The sequence below is a fragment of the Gavialis gangeticus genome, unplaced genomic scaffold (assembly GCF_001723915.1).
Source record: "Gavialis gangeticus isolate Ggan-Ray unplaced genomic scaffold, GavGan_comp1, whole genome shotgun sequence".
Lineage (NCBI taxonomy): Eukaryota > Metazoa > Chordata > Crocodylia > Gavialidae > Gavialis > Gavialis gangeticus.
Genome location: NW_017729033.1, coordinates 99,245,128 through 99,261,623, shown reverse-complemented (window position 1 = coordinate 99,261,623; position 16,496 = coordinate 99,245,128). Strand labels below are relative to the sequence as shown.

Sequence of the window (16,496 nt, the reverse complement as noted above, 5' to 3'; positions counted from 1 at the left end):
TACTAGTAAGAAGTTTTTCCTGATATCCAATTGAAACTTATTTTGCTGCAACTTCAAGCCACTGGCGTGCATCCTGTTCTCTGCTGCTAGAGAGAAAAGATGTTATCCCTTATCTTTATGGCATCCCTTCAGATATTGGAAGACTGCTGCTGTATTTCTTCTTATGTGCCTTTTCCTTAAGCAAAACATGCCTATTTTCCGTGTGTGTTTCAAATGCAACAGTGACATGCAGTGGCCAGTCTTGTTACTCAGAAATATGTGCCTTCCATGGAAATGAAATGCATCAGGAAGAATTTTCCATTTCTTATGGGAAATCATTTATGGATGCCTGAGCATGAATGAAGCTTTCCAAATGGCAGCTAGGAATGCCTGTAGCTCACATTAATAATTTCCAGCAAGGGGTGGGGGTGTGTCTGAAATTTTTAAATATTTTCCACTTTGTTATAAAATGAGATAAAAAGGAAACATTTAATTTAATATAGATCATAAGTCAGAGATGATGTGATATTAAGAATAAATAAAGAAATATTAAAAAAAAAAAATCAGCAAAGGTGACTTGGATCAGAAAAGGGATGTTCTAAACCAAGGGTTGACAACCTATTCTGGCAGTGGGCTGGAATGACCTAGCTCAGGTCCAAGGCAAGACAGTGGTAGGGTCTGGATACTACTGCCACCACTTCTCCCCACCAGCACTCCTCTCCACTGCCCAGTCACAGCAAGGCATGAGCAAAATGCTCAGTTGCCCAACTGCATCACAGCCAAAGCCCCATCTGCAAAACCCCAGAGACCCTCGCTCTGTGGGCCAGAACCAAATGTCTCCACAGGCACGATCTGGCCCACTGGCGTTAGGTTGCTAATCCTTGTTCTAGGCAATGACACTTTCTTACTGAATGGATCCAACACCCGTGGAACAGAAGATCATTAAGAGCCTTTTCCTACAATCACACAGACCATGGATGATGTGATTACAGATACAGTTCCTGCACTCAGTAGAGGGTACAGGATGTTTCCACAAAGCACCCCCAAGAGAATACCTGGCTCCAAAGGAGACAAGGAAGTGGCAAAGCCATGGCCTTGCTCTCCCTCCCCTGAAGCCTACAGGAACAAATGAGCAGACCAGGGAAGCAGACTAAATCCATCTCTTCTCCATACTCTAGCCAGCTCAGGAAACAGACTGTGCCTCATGACTAGGGTATGGGAATTCCACACCAGTCAGATCTGAGTCATATCTGTGATTTCAGTTGCATGCAAAAGCCTTGTGTATGTCTGGTCCCATCTGCTTTCTTCTTACTGTTCAGATCATATTTCTAGTATTTTTACCTATTAGCTCTGCTGCCTTTGCAAGGTTATAGGCGAGTGCAAAGAGTCTTGGATCTCATCCAACAAGATAAAATAGCTCACATTGAATTCAAAGCAATTTATTTATGTCCTGTGGTGAGAAGAGGGCTGCTGCAACAGCTTTCTGGCTTATAGCAAAGCAGCCCATCTGAAATAGAGATAAATACAGGAAACCCTCACTATTTGCAGATTTGCAATTCACCGTTTCAAATATTCGTGGTGTGCCACACCAACCCATGCTCTCTCCCTGCGTAGTGTGATGACACTTTGTTACTGCGCTCCGCAAGGAAGAGGTGGTTCAAGGAATTTAAAAAGAGGCACAATCTACATAATGTGAGGTTGATGAAGGTATCGGGATCAGCAGACCATGAAGCAGCAGGGGATTATCCCCCACAAGCCTGAACAAGTTTTCAATGCAGACGACACAGTACAGTATTTGCGGATTTCCCCATTTGCGGGGGGATCTCTAGAACGTATCCCCCACAAATGGTGAGGGTCTCCTGTACAACATTAAACAGGATTAAATGAAACTTCCACCTTCAGAATATTTAGAATTGATGGTGATGTATAAGCCATGAGCATCATATCCCAGGTTGAGCTTGAAAGGTTAGTAAAAATGGGAAAGTTTTTGTTTTTAATCTGTAAGCTGAATAATTTTGATATGGAATCACTTCTTAACAGTTAATGTGAGATAAGGTATATTTGAACCCCCAAAATATATTTACTTTGATTAGCAAATTGGGGATCAGCATCAACTTTCCTTTGCCAGAATCCACCAGCATGACTTTATAAAAGCCTGCACTATGAGAGCAGCAGCAAAAAAAACTTTGCCCTGAAAAATATGTCTCTGATTGCCTGTCATTCAGATTGTGAGAACACTCAAACTTGACTGTTCAGGCTGAAGTACCTAGATTATAAAAGGATTATAGAAGCCAAAAACATGAAATGTTTTACCATTCATGGAAGAACTCATTCTCCATCTAAACATGTATTGATGCTCTTTTAGAAACCTATGCTTTCTACTGAAATTGCCATAATTGTGATTCTCAAAGCATTTGGGGAGCAGGTAGGGAACAATGGCAGCAAGGGAAACGTAAGAGTGACAGGATGATATACACAAGAAAGGCTGTGCAGAACAGGTAGGGACTGCAATTCTTGTTCTTCAGAAAAGAAAACACATATAAGGACACTTAAGGGGGTGATTTTCACTCACCCTGGTAAAGCTGAATGAATCGGGGATGTAAGGCTGAGGTGATGACCCCCTCTGGCAATTCTCTTAGAAATAATTTCAGCAGACTCGCTGCTGAGCACACATCCCCATCTTTAGCCAGCTCCACATCTTCTCCACGCTCATACTTCAGACGCAGCTGCTCCACCGTTTTCACATTACCATTTACCCTGAAGAGACCTTCCTGGGTCAGTCCTGCAATTATATATCACACATGAGAAAAACCAAGTAACAAACACTTGGCTTTGAAATAACACACACTACTGACAGAGGCACCTTGGTGCTAGCAATCAACACACAGTATACATCACACACACCTTACTGAATTTACTAGATGACCTAATAATGAACATTAAGGACTAGATCTTGAGGCTTATTAGAACTCTTTCAACACTCATGAATCTTAGTGACCTTGATGGAACTCGTGACCACGCAGCACCACTCAGGATTGAGCGCAAATGGTGGAGTCTTACTTCTGTAAGCTGCAGTAGCTGCACCATTAGACTCTGACATGGAAAACATCTAAGCAAGTACCTCTGCTCACAGCCTCTATTGCCATCAAAGCCACTACTTACGGAAAGATGGCCACTTCTTAATTGGGCCCTTGAATGTCCTACCAAAGACATTTACCAAAAAAACAAAGGAGAAACCTTTGTACATTAGACAATTAACTGCAGCAGTAACTCCACTGTGAACAGCAAAACTGTGTAACTAACTATAGAAGAAAATCGAAGGATACAAGGCATACTTTTGTATTGTATGTGGCCTATAACAGGGGTTCTGCGAGCAGGTTTCAGGGGGTCTGCTCAGCCCCGCCCAGCATGGGGAAGGGGCAGGGACAGGCCCGCCCCACAGCCTCCATCTTGCAGGGTGTGCTGCAGTTGGCTGGGCGAGGTGCCACGCTGCTGCTGCTCCTCAGGTGAGTGGGGCCCTGGGGCAGTACAGGTAGGGCTGGCAGTTGCTGTGGCACAGGTGGGCCGTGGAGTTCAATAGCAGGCTATACACCCCAAACCAAAGAGTTATGAGAGAAGGAAATCTTCCACATATTCCACAAAAGAATCCAGATGAATCGCATCATGTTTAAAGTCAACTCCATTTCAGTGCATGCCTAGATTTCACACAGGAGCAGATTCAGGGGATGCAATGTGACGCCTGCACCCTGCTTTTGGACTGGACCGCATCAAAGGAGCCTCTGAGGTCTTTTTTAAGTGCTTAAAGAAGTGAAAAATTCCCTTCACCTTCTTTTCTCCCCCTCCCCTGCCTGCTGCTGTAGTTTTCCTCCTTCTGGAGGAGGCACTAGCTTGTTCGTCTGCCCCAGCCAGGCTGCATGTGAGCTGGGCTCAGCTGGGGCTGGGGAAATTTCAGTGGGGTGGGTGGGAGCATGGGAAGGAGGGCTCAGACAGGAAGGTGGCAGGGAGGTGGGAAGTACTCTCCTGAGCTGCTGTTCCTACTGTCCCCATCCCCAGATGAGCCCAGCCTCAGCACAGCCTGGCTGGGGTGGGTGGGAACAGCTCTGGTGTTCTCCCAGGCCCAGAAACAGCAACAGTGGCAAGCAGGGGAGGGAGGAAGGAGAGTGGGGATTTTCACCTGCTTTAGGGACTTTAAAAAGTCCCCTGAGTCTCTTGAGGGCAGTGTGCTTGCATTGGTGGGGAAGAAAGCAGGGAGCTAGCAATGCAACCACCCTTGCTGGGTGAGTTGCTGCTCCTGCACTTTGCTTTGGGAAGTCCTGGATCCACCCCCGATTTCACATGCTGAAACAGAGCAACTCCATGAAAATGAAAAGCAGAATACTGTAATAAAGACCTCAGCAACCAAATTTCAGTCTTGTGCACCATCTCTGTAGAATTACTTATCCTTTGGTGGTAGCACAATAAAAAGGGGTTACAAAATGCAGCATGTAATAGAAACAGACATCATAAAACAGCCAGGTTTGACTTGAAGTGCATACCTCTCATAGACAGCAATATCACTATATAAAATGTTACTCTGACATCTGCTGGGCAATGGGAGACGCTGCTTATCAAAATCTATTGCTATCTTAGAAGTCAGGGGAAGTTACATATTCTACACACAATAATGCATCCTTTATCACCATTTCATTTTCCTCAAAAAAGTCATTTCTGGAAGAGGCCCAAATTAAGATTTTGCAAAAATCCTAGGAAAGGTCTAACTTTAGCAGAGTAAAAAGCTCCAACAAACATCCTTGCCTCCTTGCCATAAAACTGCCAAATCAAAGTCTGCATTTCAGGATGGTCCTGAATTGATAATTATTCTCATGCAGAGGAAACTGTGCCATATCACCAAATTAACCAAGTTCACATCTGAGGTTGTGTAAGAGTTGGTCTTCAAAACTCTTGTGCTTTGATAGCCCCTCAAAAAAATAAAACCAACTGATTTCCAGGTTAGCTTACGTCTGTTTTGAAAAGCAAAAGTCTGTCCTAGGCTCTCTTCAGATATGTGGACATCTTTTGGATCTTGTTTGCACTTTGACAGTGGGGTGGGGGGAGGATTATATCTCTTACACTGCCCTCTTCATGAGACCAATTACTGATTCAGGGCCATCTGGAAACTCAGACTCTGAAACAGGTACTGCACACACCTGAACTTAGATGCAGACAGAATCCCTCTCCTGGCTCATGTTGAACTGACTGCCTGTCTGAGAAAGCTGAGCTGGATATAGGTGACCTGCATCATCTGTCTTAACTTCCTTCATTTAGGACAACACACACTATCCTAAATGTTGACAGTTAAGGCTCAGACCTGAAGAAGAATGATTTGCATTAGAAAGTTTATCAAAGTCTGTCCCGAGCACAGAGCTGGTTCAATAAAAGATATCACCAACAAAAATCTTTGACTCACACTTATTTCCTGGACCACTGTGGCTATAGCATCACTGCAACACTAGCTCCTTCATTTAGGAAGCGTTTAATGTTCCACCAGACTAGAGAAACCTGCCCTGCCTCTTCCATCCAGCCCACATTTGGCAGGAGATACTGTGGTTTCTTAAGGCATGAACAATGCACAGCTTATACTCTATTATCTATGCACCAGTAAAATATCTCCTTAACCATCAGTTGCTTAGTTCCCAACATTTTAATATACTCAGTATGATGAAGGTTATCAGAACTGGTTCCAGCTTACAACAACACTACTGTGATTCACATTTGGAACCATGTCTTTCCAGTCATAAGGTCTAGAACAGGGTTTGGGGCTTTTTGCTTAAACCTTAAATTTGGCAGAAACTGCTTTTACCAGTTCTTCTCACCTTTTCTCTCCTGCTGGACCACTTGGACACTATGAAAGGGGATTAAATTAAACAAACAAGACATTCTCTTTCTGGAATATGAGTCCCCCCAGGTGAAAGTATTCAGGAATACATACTGGCCTTCCAATTTATATCCTACCTTGATCCATGTTCACTTTGAACTTGTTTTTTTTGAGATCAAATTGGAAAGGATGCTTGTTTTCTCAAGATGTCAGGAGAGAATGTAAAGTACTGTAATGTGGCTGCATCTACACATGCATTTTACTGCAGAGCAGACTAATTAGTTGCAGCCTGAAGTGTCAACCTCTATACTTGAGATGGTATTAGGCCACAGTAAACTAATTAACAGCACCATAAGATAGTACTGTTCCCTCTACCCCTGTTGGGAACAGTACTATCTGATTGCAGAGTAATTAACTGTGATTAAACGCATGTTTACATGCTGTCCATGGGCGTAAATTACATCTAGTCAGTCCAGCCAACAGGGGGCCAGACTCCTGCCAGCTGCCTAGCCATATAGCTCCTCACTTCAGCACCCTCGTGCTCCAGTCAGCTCCTTTGCTGCCCACCTGGAGCCTGAGGCGGACCCAGGCCAGATTGGCACTGGTGTAAACTGCTCCACCCTGGCTCATATTGTTGCTGTCTCAGGCACACATGTAGATGCTGTGGCTGGGAGTAGTTTACTCTGTTTCAAACTGCTCTGGAGTTTGTTGCTTCAAATTAATTGTGTGTGTAGACATGCCCTGTAATGAGCAGTACAGAGCTTAGAAAAGGCGCCTTAAAAGGAACATTGTTCCACACTGTTGCTAGAATAAAACAGATGCCAATATTCATAGAGTGAAAATTCCTCTTTTATGGTCATGGTGTAATATACAGGCCAATATATACCATGTATGTGTAACAAAGGTGTAGCGGCCTCATGCTAGCCCTCTGCAAAGGCATGAATAGCAACAAAGAATGAATCCCATTTTATTCTACATATTAAATACAAGCGTGGCAAGGCTGGGAATTTAGAGACTTACCTTCCAGTGTTAGTTAATAAACATAAAAAGCCTCCTCTGAACCTTATAAATATATAGGTGCACTATTACAGTGGTGTCACACTCCTATGGCCCCCTGGACTGGATCTAGACCATAGTTGCTCTTGTGGGCCAGATCTGCGCTTGCTTTTGGCAGTAGGGCGAGCTTGTGATAACTGCTGCAGGTGCCTGAACCTGAATCATAGCTGTTGCTTACCCCTCTGCTGCTAACGTACATCCTCAATAGGGCTCTGTATGCTGGAATTCAGCAGCCCTACCTCCTTCACCCTGAGCCCCAAATTCACGTTCCCTCCAGGAGCCCTGTGGGCTAAATGACAGCCCAGGGGCCATACCTTTCACAACCCTGCACACAGGAGGACCTAGAATTTTGAAAATGGGGGGTGCAGTTGGTGAGGTGCATAATCACATATAAAACAACGCATATTTTTCTTCAGTTAAAAATAAACTGATTCCCTCAGCACTGCCTGACTAGAAATGCTGTTGCCATTGCTAGACAGCTGGATTTAAACTTTGGATGCAGCAAGTACACCAGTGCACGCCTGCCCCCTTCCCCTCTGCTGATCTGCCACTGCACTATTATATGTGTGTACACACACACACACACACACACACACACACACGTATTTGAGACACAAGCAAATATGCAAAGCTGGAGGTAAACAACATCTTAAATGATCAAAAATGCAACTTCATAATGCAGCAAATTATGAATGTAAATGTCCCTTTGCAGTCTGCCACAAAGCCAGCCAAACAAAAAGCCAGTGGGGGAAAAGGACCAGGAGTTGGGCCACAACTTTGTTTAGCTTCTCTACTAGGGATGAATAGAAGACCCTCCCTTTGAAGAGACATTCACAACCAGCACTGTTAAGTGAAAAAGATGGCTTTCAGCTTACCGTGCTGGGTCAAATATTCTACTAGATTCCACACCACAGTTGGGATGCCGTTCTTGCTAAGTCCTTGCTGCTGAAGTTCCTGGAGACTCACGCCAAACACCTTCTGGCAGCTAGCATCCCTCTGCTTGTTCAGTGGCAGTGCTGCAATCTTTTTCATGTCTTCTTTCAGCCTCACTGCTGACTTACTTTGCTTAAAGGAGCACAGGAAACGAGAGCAGTCGGTCACATTTACTATAGGAGGTTGCATGGTTACAGCTTGAGAATGTCAATTAAAAACCTGAGCTTGTATGTTTTGAGATAGAACAGTCTGCAGTGTGTGGGTTTGTTTGAATAACTAATCCTTAGCAAAATCTCTATGAAGCAGTTCCTTGGAACTGAGCAGAGAAAAGCTCATGAGCAAAAAGTGGGAAAAGGAGGAGGAAGGGCCCCAAACCATAACTTATCTGTAGCTAAGAGAGAGCATGGACAGACACACCGCAGTCTGTATTCAAACCCCATTGCTACAGTAACCAATGGGCGGGACTCAGAAATGACTGTGTACAGTACCTACACAATAAACTATCAACATGGACTCTTAATTTTTAAGGCCAGAAGGGCCTGTTATGATCGCCTAGTCTGACCTTCTGCATAAACACAGGAAAAAGAACTTTACCCAATAAGCTCATAATTAGGTCAAAGTCCATAACTTTTGTCTTCGGGAAAAACATCCAGTTCTGACTTAAAACATTTCAAGCAAGGAACAGTAAATCCTATTGCAATATACCACAATAAATTATGTATTCCTCGGGGTATAAATCTAAATCAGAGCATGGCTGTGTGGAACTGACAAGCTACACATATAAGAAGAGTTGCTAAGAGAAGACAGAGAAGTATATTACCCCACCAAATGTCACATATATGTGTGTGTGGAAGTTCACAATAGCATGGTTTCATTATTATGGCTGAGCAGGATAATGTTCACCAAAACCATTCCACTTGACTGCTGGAACATATTGCTAATAAGCAGGTAAAAGAATACCTGCTCTAAGCTGCAATAGTCCTTCTGGCAGAGATTCTTGCTTGTATTTTGTGGGCAAAAACACACAGGGACACAGTTATTTCATTGTATTTGTATTTTTTCTTTTGGTTTTAAAATAGTAGCATTTCTTTTAAAATCTCTGCACATGAAACATGCCATTTTAACTCAATTCACTACCTAACCTGAAAGCTGCACAGACTTTGTCTGTTGAGCCTGACTGTCCTTGTTCTGGATGAGAGAGAAAAAATGCAGTTCATTTTACACAGACTGCTGTATCCTTTCCGATAAACACAGCATCTTTGAGGGAAAAGATATCTTTTAATGAGGTATTTGACAGCAGAAGTAGATATTTTCATGCTATCTTATGTGTAAATGACTTTTATATGCCACATTTGTTGGATATTACCTTTGTAGCTAAGGCAGTCAAAAACTTTATAATATAACATAGCATTTCAGCCATGACAATAGACCAGATCATTAAAAATAGTACAAACGTGATAAATAATTAGTAAGTATTGTCAGTGTTCAAACTCTGCCTTCCACTGACTGTTACCAGTATGACTTTAAAAATACATTTCATTAGGGTTATGAGAATAATATAAATAATTTTCACTTTGGAAGGCTGTGCATGAAAGCAGAAGTTAGTGAGCTAGACCATTTATTTTTTCATGTATTATTTAGGAGTATTAAATAATATTGGCTATAATTAAAAAAAATAGTAATATATTCTAGCATTAGATATATATTGCCATCACCTTATATTAATATGTAATATTATACAGTATAATATCAAGGTATTATACCGATAGATAGATAGATATTAGGTCAAATGAGCCAAACTAAGAAAAAAAAAAAAATACTATTTTGCCTCTTCCTTTAGAGGCCCTCAAAACACTTTCCTAGAAGACCAGCATGTGCTTAGCATGCTGAAACACCCAGTGTGTGTTTAAGTTTACAAAGGCACTGGAAGACTGAAAAACAGGATCCTGGCTTAATTTTACAGTGGGGAAACTGAGGCACAGAGAGGGCAAGCCAGTTGTCCACCTTCATTGTGTCAGTCTGTTAAAGAGCCAAACACCCTGATCTCCTACTCCTGGCCTTCAGCAGAAGCTAGAGGAATACAATGTTATAAATTGGGCTTGGAATTACAGAAGATACAAAGATTTATAAACAATATGCAAACTATAAAAAGATATCGTGCCTGTAACAAAAGAAAAACAATGTTAAGTTATCAGCATGAAGCCATTTGCTAAAGCAGTTTTTAAGGAACCAGTTTAAACCTATCTACACTCAACTGGGGAAAACCATTAATCAAAATCTTATTATAATTGCTGTACTTTAATTATTGTTTCCTGTGAGTAGTTGCTGTTTCATACAGAGGTAAGTGACTGGTTACTTAACCTTTTTTTTTTTTTGCTTAACAATATTGTAAAGTTCAACAACACTGAACAACACACAGCAGTGTGCATTTTTAGAAGTCACACACTTCAGAGCGGTGGTTTTCTAATTTATCTAAAAATCATAATTACAAACTCCATGTCACAGTCAGTCTGTGGCTAAAAGGGTTGCCAACCAATTCCACCATTGCTAGACACAGTTATTCTTGTAAGCTGTTTCCACATCAAAAAGCAGAAGAAAAGTGGTAGGTTCAAAAGACACACACACCCTCCCCAGAAAAGAAAGAAATGCCAATTGTACACTTTAGTTTAATGAACCAGTCAAAACCCTCTCCGTTTTATACCTGCACTGAATTCCCTACTGTAACAACCCTGCTGTTAAATATTTAACAGAAAACAGTATAAAAAGAAGTCTATATTTTAGTCTAGAGCAGTACCAAGAGAGATAACTTAGAAAATGTTCACTCGTCCCTGAATGACACTAGTAGCCACTCCTCGGTACAGACGCACATTTTGGACAAATCAACATGACATTTTAAACAGATCCATACTGATTGGCTAGTTTAGATTTTTAAGCTGAAGTTAGAAGTCAGACAGCCCCAAATGCTGATCTTATCTAACACTTCCCCCTACATATTCATGCACTACCAAGTTTATATGGTTGTAATAAACTAGTGGATGGCAGAGACCTCCTTATGCACACTCAGAGTAATCACAGCACACAACAGAGAGTCTGTACTCACACAGATGGCTAATGCTCCTGCCCCCATTCTTTCAGGAAGTGTTTGGAAGAACTGATGAAGATGGGATGAAAGTATTAGGTAAAATACTGAAGGCTATTAAGAGTCTATGCTATGAAAGCTTTACAGTTTAGGAAAACACAAAAATCCAGAGAAGGGTCCAAAGCTGCTAAGGAATTCCTGTTCTCTTGGATGAAAATCCCAGGAAGTCATTTCTTTCTTCTTAAGGCTGTACAAATGGCTGGGAGCAGTTCCCTGCAGCTGAAATCTGATTCCGGGAGTCGGGTACTGGCAATCTGGAAGAGTCATGTGACCTGGAACTTAAGTCATTAACATCTTTTCATGAATTAGCAGGAACTTCTTACAAGCTTTTCCAAAGATGTAACCCAAGAAGTAACAGAGCATGTGTCCTGCATAATAACATCGCCCCAGAGACCAGCCTCCCCACCTCCCGTTATGCAACAGCTACCACTTGGTGGCATTAATGATTAGCATCATCACTCCCAGTTCTGAATTAGTGAGGGTAGTTTCGTCACCCTGCTTTACAACTCAGAAATACCTTCAGGCTAAACAAACTCCTTTGGTATGTTACTAATACATACAGTAACTCTTTCCAAAGCAGGGCTGACTTCAAAATAAAATGAGCCCTGAGAGAGAGAGAGAGAGAGAGAGAGAGAGAGAGAGAGAGAGAATGTCACTCTCTCTGTGCATCTTAACTGCTGCATTTATCTGTACCTCATAAAATGCCATTCAAGTTAACAAATGCGTTAATTCCATTAAAAACTTTTGGGGGAAAAATATTTGACTTGCTATTGGCAAATAACCCAGAAAACATCATTTCCAACCATTTACACACAGAAGCAGGATTTGGTCTTTCACACAGATTGAACAAGTTCATTTAGAAGTTTATGACGGTGTCTTATATTTGATACACTTCAGGGTTAAAATGAAACACAGGTATACCTATTACATTTTAATCACCCATGCAATGCTCAATCAAATCCTTCTTGTACAATTTGTCTATTTACCTGGGAAGAACACAGTACTCACATTAGAAGTATCAGGACAGAACAAAGGATCATGAGACTGCAGAAGGAAAAGAGCAACCAAAGCAAAAAGGTAAGAGACACCAACAGTATTCAGAGCACCCACAGTTTGGGACATGAAGAGTTTCACTTTCTGAACAGTTAATTTTCACTTTAGGCTTGTACTAGAGGTGACTTTCCAGGCTGCATTTCCTAGCTAGAAACTGAAATTGAGGGTCCACATTTTCAAAAGTGTGTTGGAGTGCCAAGTTTCTCCCTGTTGCCCATCCCACATTCCTAGGTGGACTGAAAGTGTTCATTGCTTGATACCACTCTTGTGAAGCACAAAGGCCAGCGTTGGTCACTGAACATATCTTTCTGTGAAGAATGGGGTTGTCATTGTGTGGAAGGTAGGCTTGAGATCAGCAGTGGCAGCAGACAAAAAAAAGTGTTCCCACTAAGGAACATGAGGAAGCAAGGCTGTCTAATGGGAATAATGTCAATCTGACAAATCCCTGTCTGCTGATGGTCTGTAGGCATGAGACCAGTGTCCTATAGAGATCTTCAGCATGTACAGTCAGTCATTGCCTTGGTCCTTCTATAATGTTGCCATCTTCACCTTGCTGATCAAGTGCCCACAGAGAACCACAGAATTTTCAAACAAAGTTTCCCCTTTCACCCAATTATATATAGAAGGGGATGACATCTGTCTTAGTTCAGTTTAGAAGACCAGCTTACCCATTGTAACAGATGGCAGTCATTTGTTCTAATGCACTCTAATCCCAAACTATTTAACCTCTCAATCTGGGATTCCTGGGTCTTGTATAATTTTTTTAACTATTACGTTTTCAGAGCAATACCTCATCAGACTATTCCTCTGACTACATGTCTGACACACCTCAAAGATAGCTGTGATTAAGTTAATGTATACTGTCACTGGGGACCTGGAGATACTGACACTGAGACCCTTTACATCAGGGTTCATTGATAACAATGCACGTTACGCTTTATCTGGAAAAGACAGAAGCAGTTGTCCCAGATGTCTACCCCAGTAGGTGCTACTGCAGAGCCTTGTCATTAAGTGGGAATAAAACATATATACCCTGTTTGTATTGAGCAAAAGCTATGATGGGACAGAAAACCCATGCTGATATAGCTAACAGTGGTGTATATTTACCACTGTTTCTTCCCAGGGTAAGTCTACAGCAGTAACACCAGGCTAGGGGCTGGTATCTGTTCCTTTTTTCACACCTATGCAAGGTGGTTTACACTAGCATAACCGTGTCATGTGTTGAATCTGTGAGTTGCCCTAGTAAGGAGATCCAACACAGGGTAATGAGGAAATCCAGCATAGAAGCTGGTGCAAAAGTGCCTCCTTCAAGAAATTGCTTCATCATGTTCTTATTAATTGCAATCTCTGTAAAGACACCAAAATCCAGGTCTGCAGTGCAGTCATTATCCCCACTCTCCTCTATGGATATGAAATGTGGGTGACCTATCATCATCATCACAAGAGCCTGGAGAGGTTTCATCAATGATGCCTCTGGAAGTACTCTGCATCAGATGAGAAGATTGCCACGTAAGCAACAGCATCCTTGCTAAAGCCAATGTTACCAGCACTGAGTCGGTGGTCCTCAAGCACCAACTTTGCTGGACTGGACATTGTGTGTGGATGCCTGGCTCTCAACTCCCAAAACCAGTGCTCTACTCCCAGGTTAGTTGTGGCCCAAAATCTTATGGTGGCCAAAGGAAATGCTACAGGGACATATTGAAGATGCCCCTCAAGAAAATTGGTGCTGACATCAACAGCTGGGAGGAGCTGGCTGCTAACCAACTCCAATGGTGCTACTGGCTCAACAAAATGGTGGTTTGTTTCAAGGTAAAGCACCTTGCCCTTGAAGCAGAGAAGAGAAAGTAGAGGAAGGAAAAGGAAATGAATCCCAGCCTGCAGCCTATTCTCCCCTGTGGAAAGATCTGCAACTTCTGTGGATGGATCTTTGGCTCAAGGATTGGACTTCTAAGTCACTTTAAGACCTGTCAATGAGCTGCAGTAGAGAGAATCCTCAAATTGAGGGATTGTTGCTGCTGAGCTGGCTTGGTGTCCATTAAGCTGTGTTTGGATACCGCTCAACAAAATAAAATACTTTAATTCTGAACTGCACTGTCAGCTTCCCCATCTCTTCAAGGATTTTCCTTGGTGAGAACTATGTTTGTGGTGGGTTGGTAGGTTACTTCCAATGATAGCTTTATACACTGTATAGAAGTAGTGCTCTGTAGAAAAAGATACAGATGAACAAGCATTCTCCTTTGAATACTGGAAGTCTTTGTGGTTGATAATGGTATTATTGTATAGGGACCATTTTTATATTTCCCCAGACACTTAAACAGTAGACTCTTTGATTCAGAAGTGATTCAGAATCTGGATCTTCAGGGGAAGTATGTGAGCATTTCTTATTCCTACACAACCACTATAGCCACAGGATTTGCTCATAGGCAATATCTCCAGAATCAGGCCCCATTTGAAGGAGATGAGCAAGCACAAAGGCAAGCATTCAGGGGAAACAAGAGAAAAAGAGAAGGAGAAGTCTGTTTCAGTCTGACACACAAGGGATGGAATTATGCCATGAGTTGAGAATTCCTTTACAGCTCAATAAAGAAGCCATCTACCTTTCGTTATGGGAGGTCTGACTGAATAGAAGTGGGCCCCTGAGAGCTGGCAGCCAGATTTCAATGCTAGGGAAGTCATCTACCTCAAGCCTTTTGGCAGAGGATCAGGAACTCAGAATCCAGAGACAAGTATGAAAGAAGCATGCTTCCAACTCATGCAGAGACCTGTGGAACATCACCAAAGTCCAAAGGCGCGCAGACCATATATTCAAAATGCAGAATTCCTGTATGAGGACGATAGCCTCACTAATAGCTTAGAAAAGACAGAATTATTTACACACACCCACAAGTGCGCACGCGCACACACACACACACACACACACGGTGGGGTGGAGAAGGGAGGGAATGACACCCCCTCTGCAATACTGCCACCCTAAGCATTCAAAAACTCATGACTCATGCTCCCCATAAGCATTGGATTAGTTTAAAAGTCCTGAGATTTTTGACAGTTTGGTTTTCCTCTAGCTTTTGAGCCACAACAGTTTCTGTTTTGAAGCTTTTCTTTGCCCCAACAAATGGTAGTAACACCTATTTTGGTGTATGAAAACCTGAAAGTAAAATGGACTAGAAACTAACTAGAAACAACACTGAAATTGGCTAGCCTATTGTCATTGCTCAAACAGAGCAGAGAACAAGCAATCAGCCAGCTCAACCAGGAATACTAAAGTAGAACTTAAAAATTCTTTTAGCTGTGATAATCTAAGGCATATGATGCAAGTCTAACTCCTGCCTATGAATGCAACAGAAAAATATCTGAATACCCCTTTCAAAACTAAATATTTCTTTTGCTGGAGGAAAAGAGAGAGAAGAACAATTTTTTTTTTTTTTTTTTTCTAAAAAAAAATTTTTCAAAAATTTTTGGGGGGCCCCCCAAAAATTTTTGAAAAATTTTTTTTTAGAAAAAAAAAAAAAAATTTTTTTTTTTTTTTTTTTACTATACAGAGATATTCAGAAACTTCTGTGAGGGCCACCAATGTAAATGACAAGAGAGAAAGTATATTTAGTGTCCTTGTCACAGCTCTTAATACAACTCACCAGATTAAAACTGCAGTGAATACGAACAATGATGTTCCGCAGTATAAATTTTACACTGTTGTCTTCTAAAATAATCTACAATATTAATTTATTTATATTTGAGATTAAGATTAATACTTGCTGAAGTCAGTGCATTCCTACCCCTGGATATTCTCATTAAAAACTAAATGGCATGAAACATCTCTTTCTCAAATATTTCTCAGACTACAAGGTAGTATCAGTTCAGGAAAACTTCCATTTATAAAATAACAAAAATAATCTACGGCAATAGATAGAGGAAAGTGTTTTATTTGGTAGGAACAAATATCTGTTTATAACAAGTGATTATAGAGATACTTTTGCCTGCAGGAAAAGTTGAAGGTAATCAGACTCTGGTTCATACATAAGTTATTTGTTTGGGATAGTATTTGAGGGCTTAGGAACTATAGAAATAAATCAAGGTTCTCTCTGTTCTTGTGATAACATTGTGCAAACCACATCATTAAAAGCCCTGAATTGTGAGGTCCCCACAGGGATTGATTGAATAGCCAGAGATGTCAATGAAATGGCTCCCATTGACTTCTCTGAGCGAGGGATCAGTTCTCTAGTGATGAGTAAACTGCTTAATGACAGTGTCCCTGGTTAATATTCAGTGATAAAGATTTAGGAATATGCTGGCCAGGTTTGTTGCCTACTGTATAAGATGTTTCCAATCTTTCTCAGAGGGGACAGAAGAATACAAGACGTAAAAAGCAAAAAGAGACTGGTAAATTATGTCAAACTTCTACCAAAAATAGTAGGGTGTAACTATGGCTCTGTGATACAAGACAATTACCTACTGTAAGTTGTCCACTTTCCGCTTATCTCCCTT

The 16,496-nt window shown here is 41.5% G+C and overlaps 1 protein-coding gene across 3 annotated transcripts in view; it reads right to left on the bottom strand.

Annotated features, from left to right (window-relative positions):
• Positions 1-11,368, bottom strand: part of FAM13A (family with sequence similarity 13 member A) — a 261,003-nt gene extending 249,635 nt beyond the window's left edge. For 2 of the 3 annotated variants that reach the window (XM_019526052.1, XM_019526053.1), the window contains exons 1-3: positions 10,923-11,365; positions 7,765-7,954; positions 2,552-2,761 (exon numbers count right to left, since the gene is read on the bottom strand). In XM_019526052.1, the coding sequence (XP_019381597.1) occupies positions 2,552-2,761; positions 7,765-7,954; positions 10,923-10,949 (427 nt within the window). In that variant the 5' untranslated portion in view covers positions 10,950-11,365. Of the gene's footprint in view, positions 1-2,551; positions 2,762-7,764; positions 7,955-10,922 lie in introns of all 3 variants that reach the window. The other variant, XM_019526054.1, reaches the window with a different exon arrangement.
• Between the last annotated feature and the right edge of the window lie 5,128 nt (positions 11,369-16,496).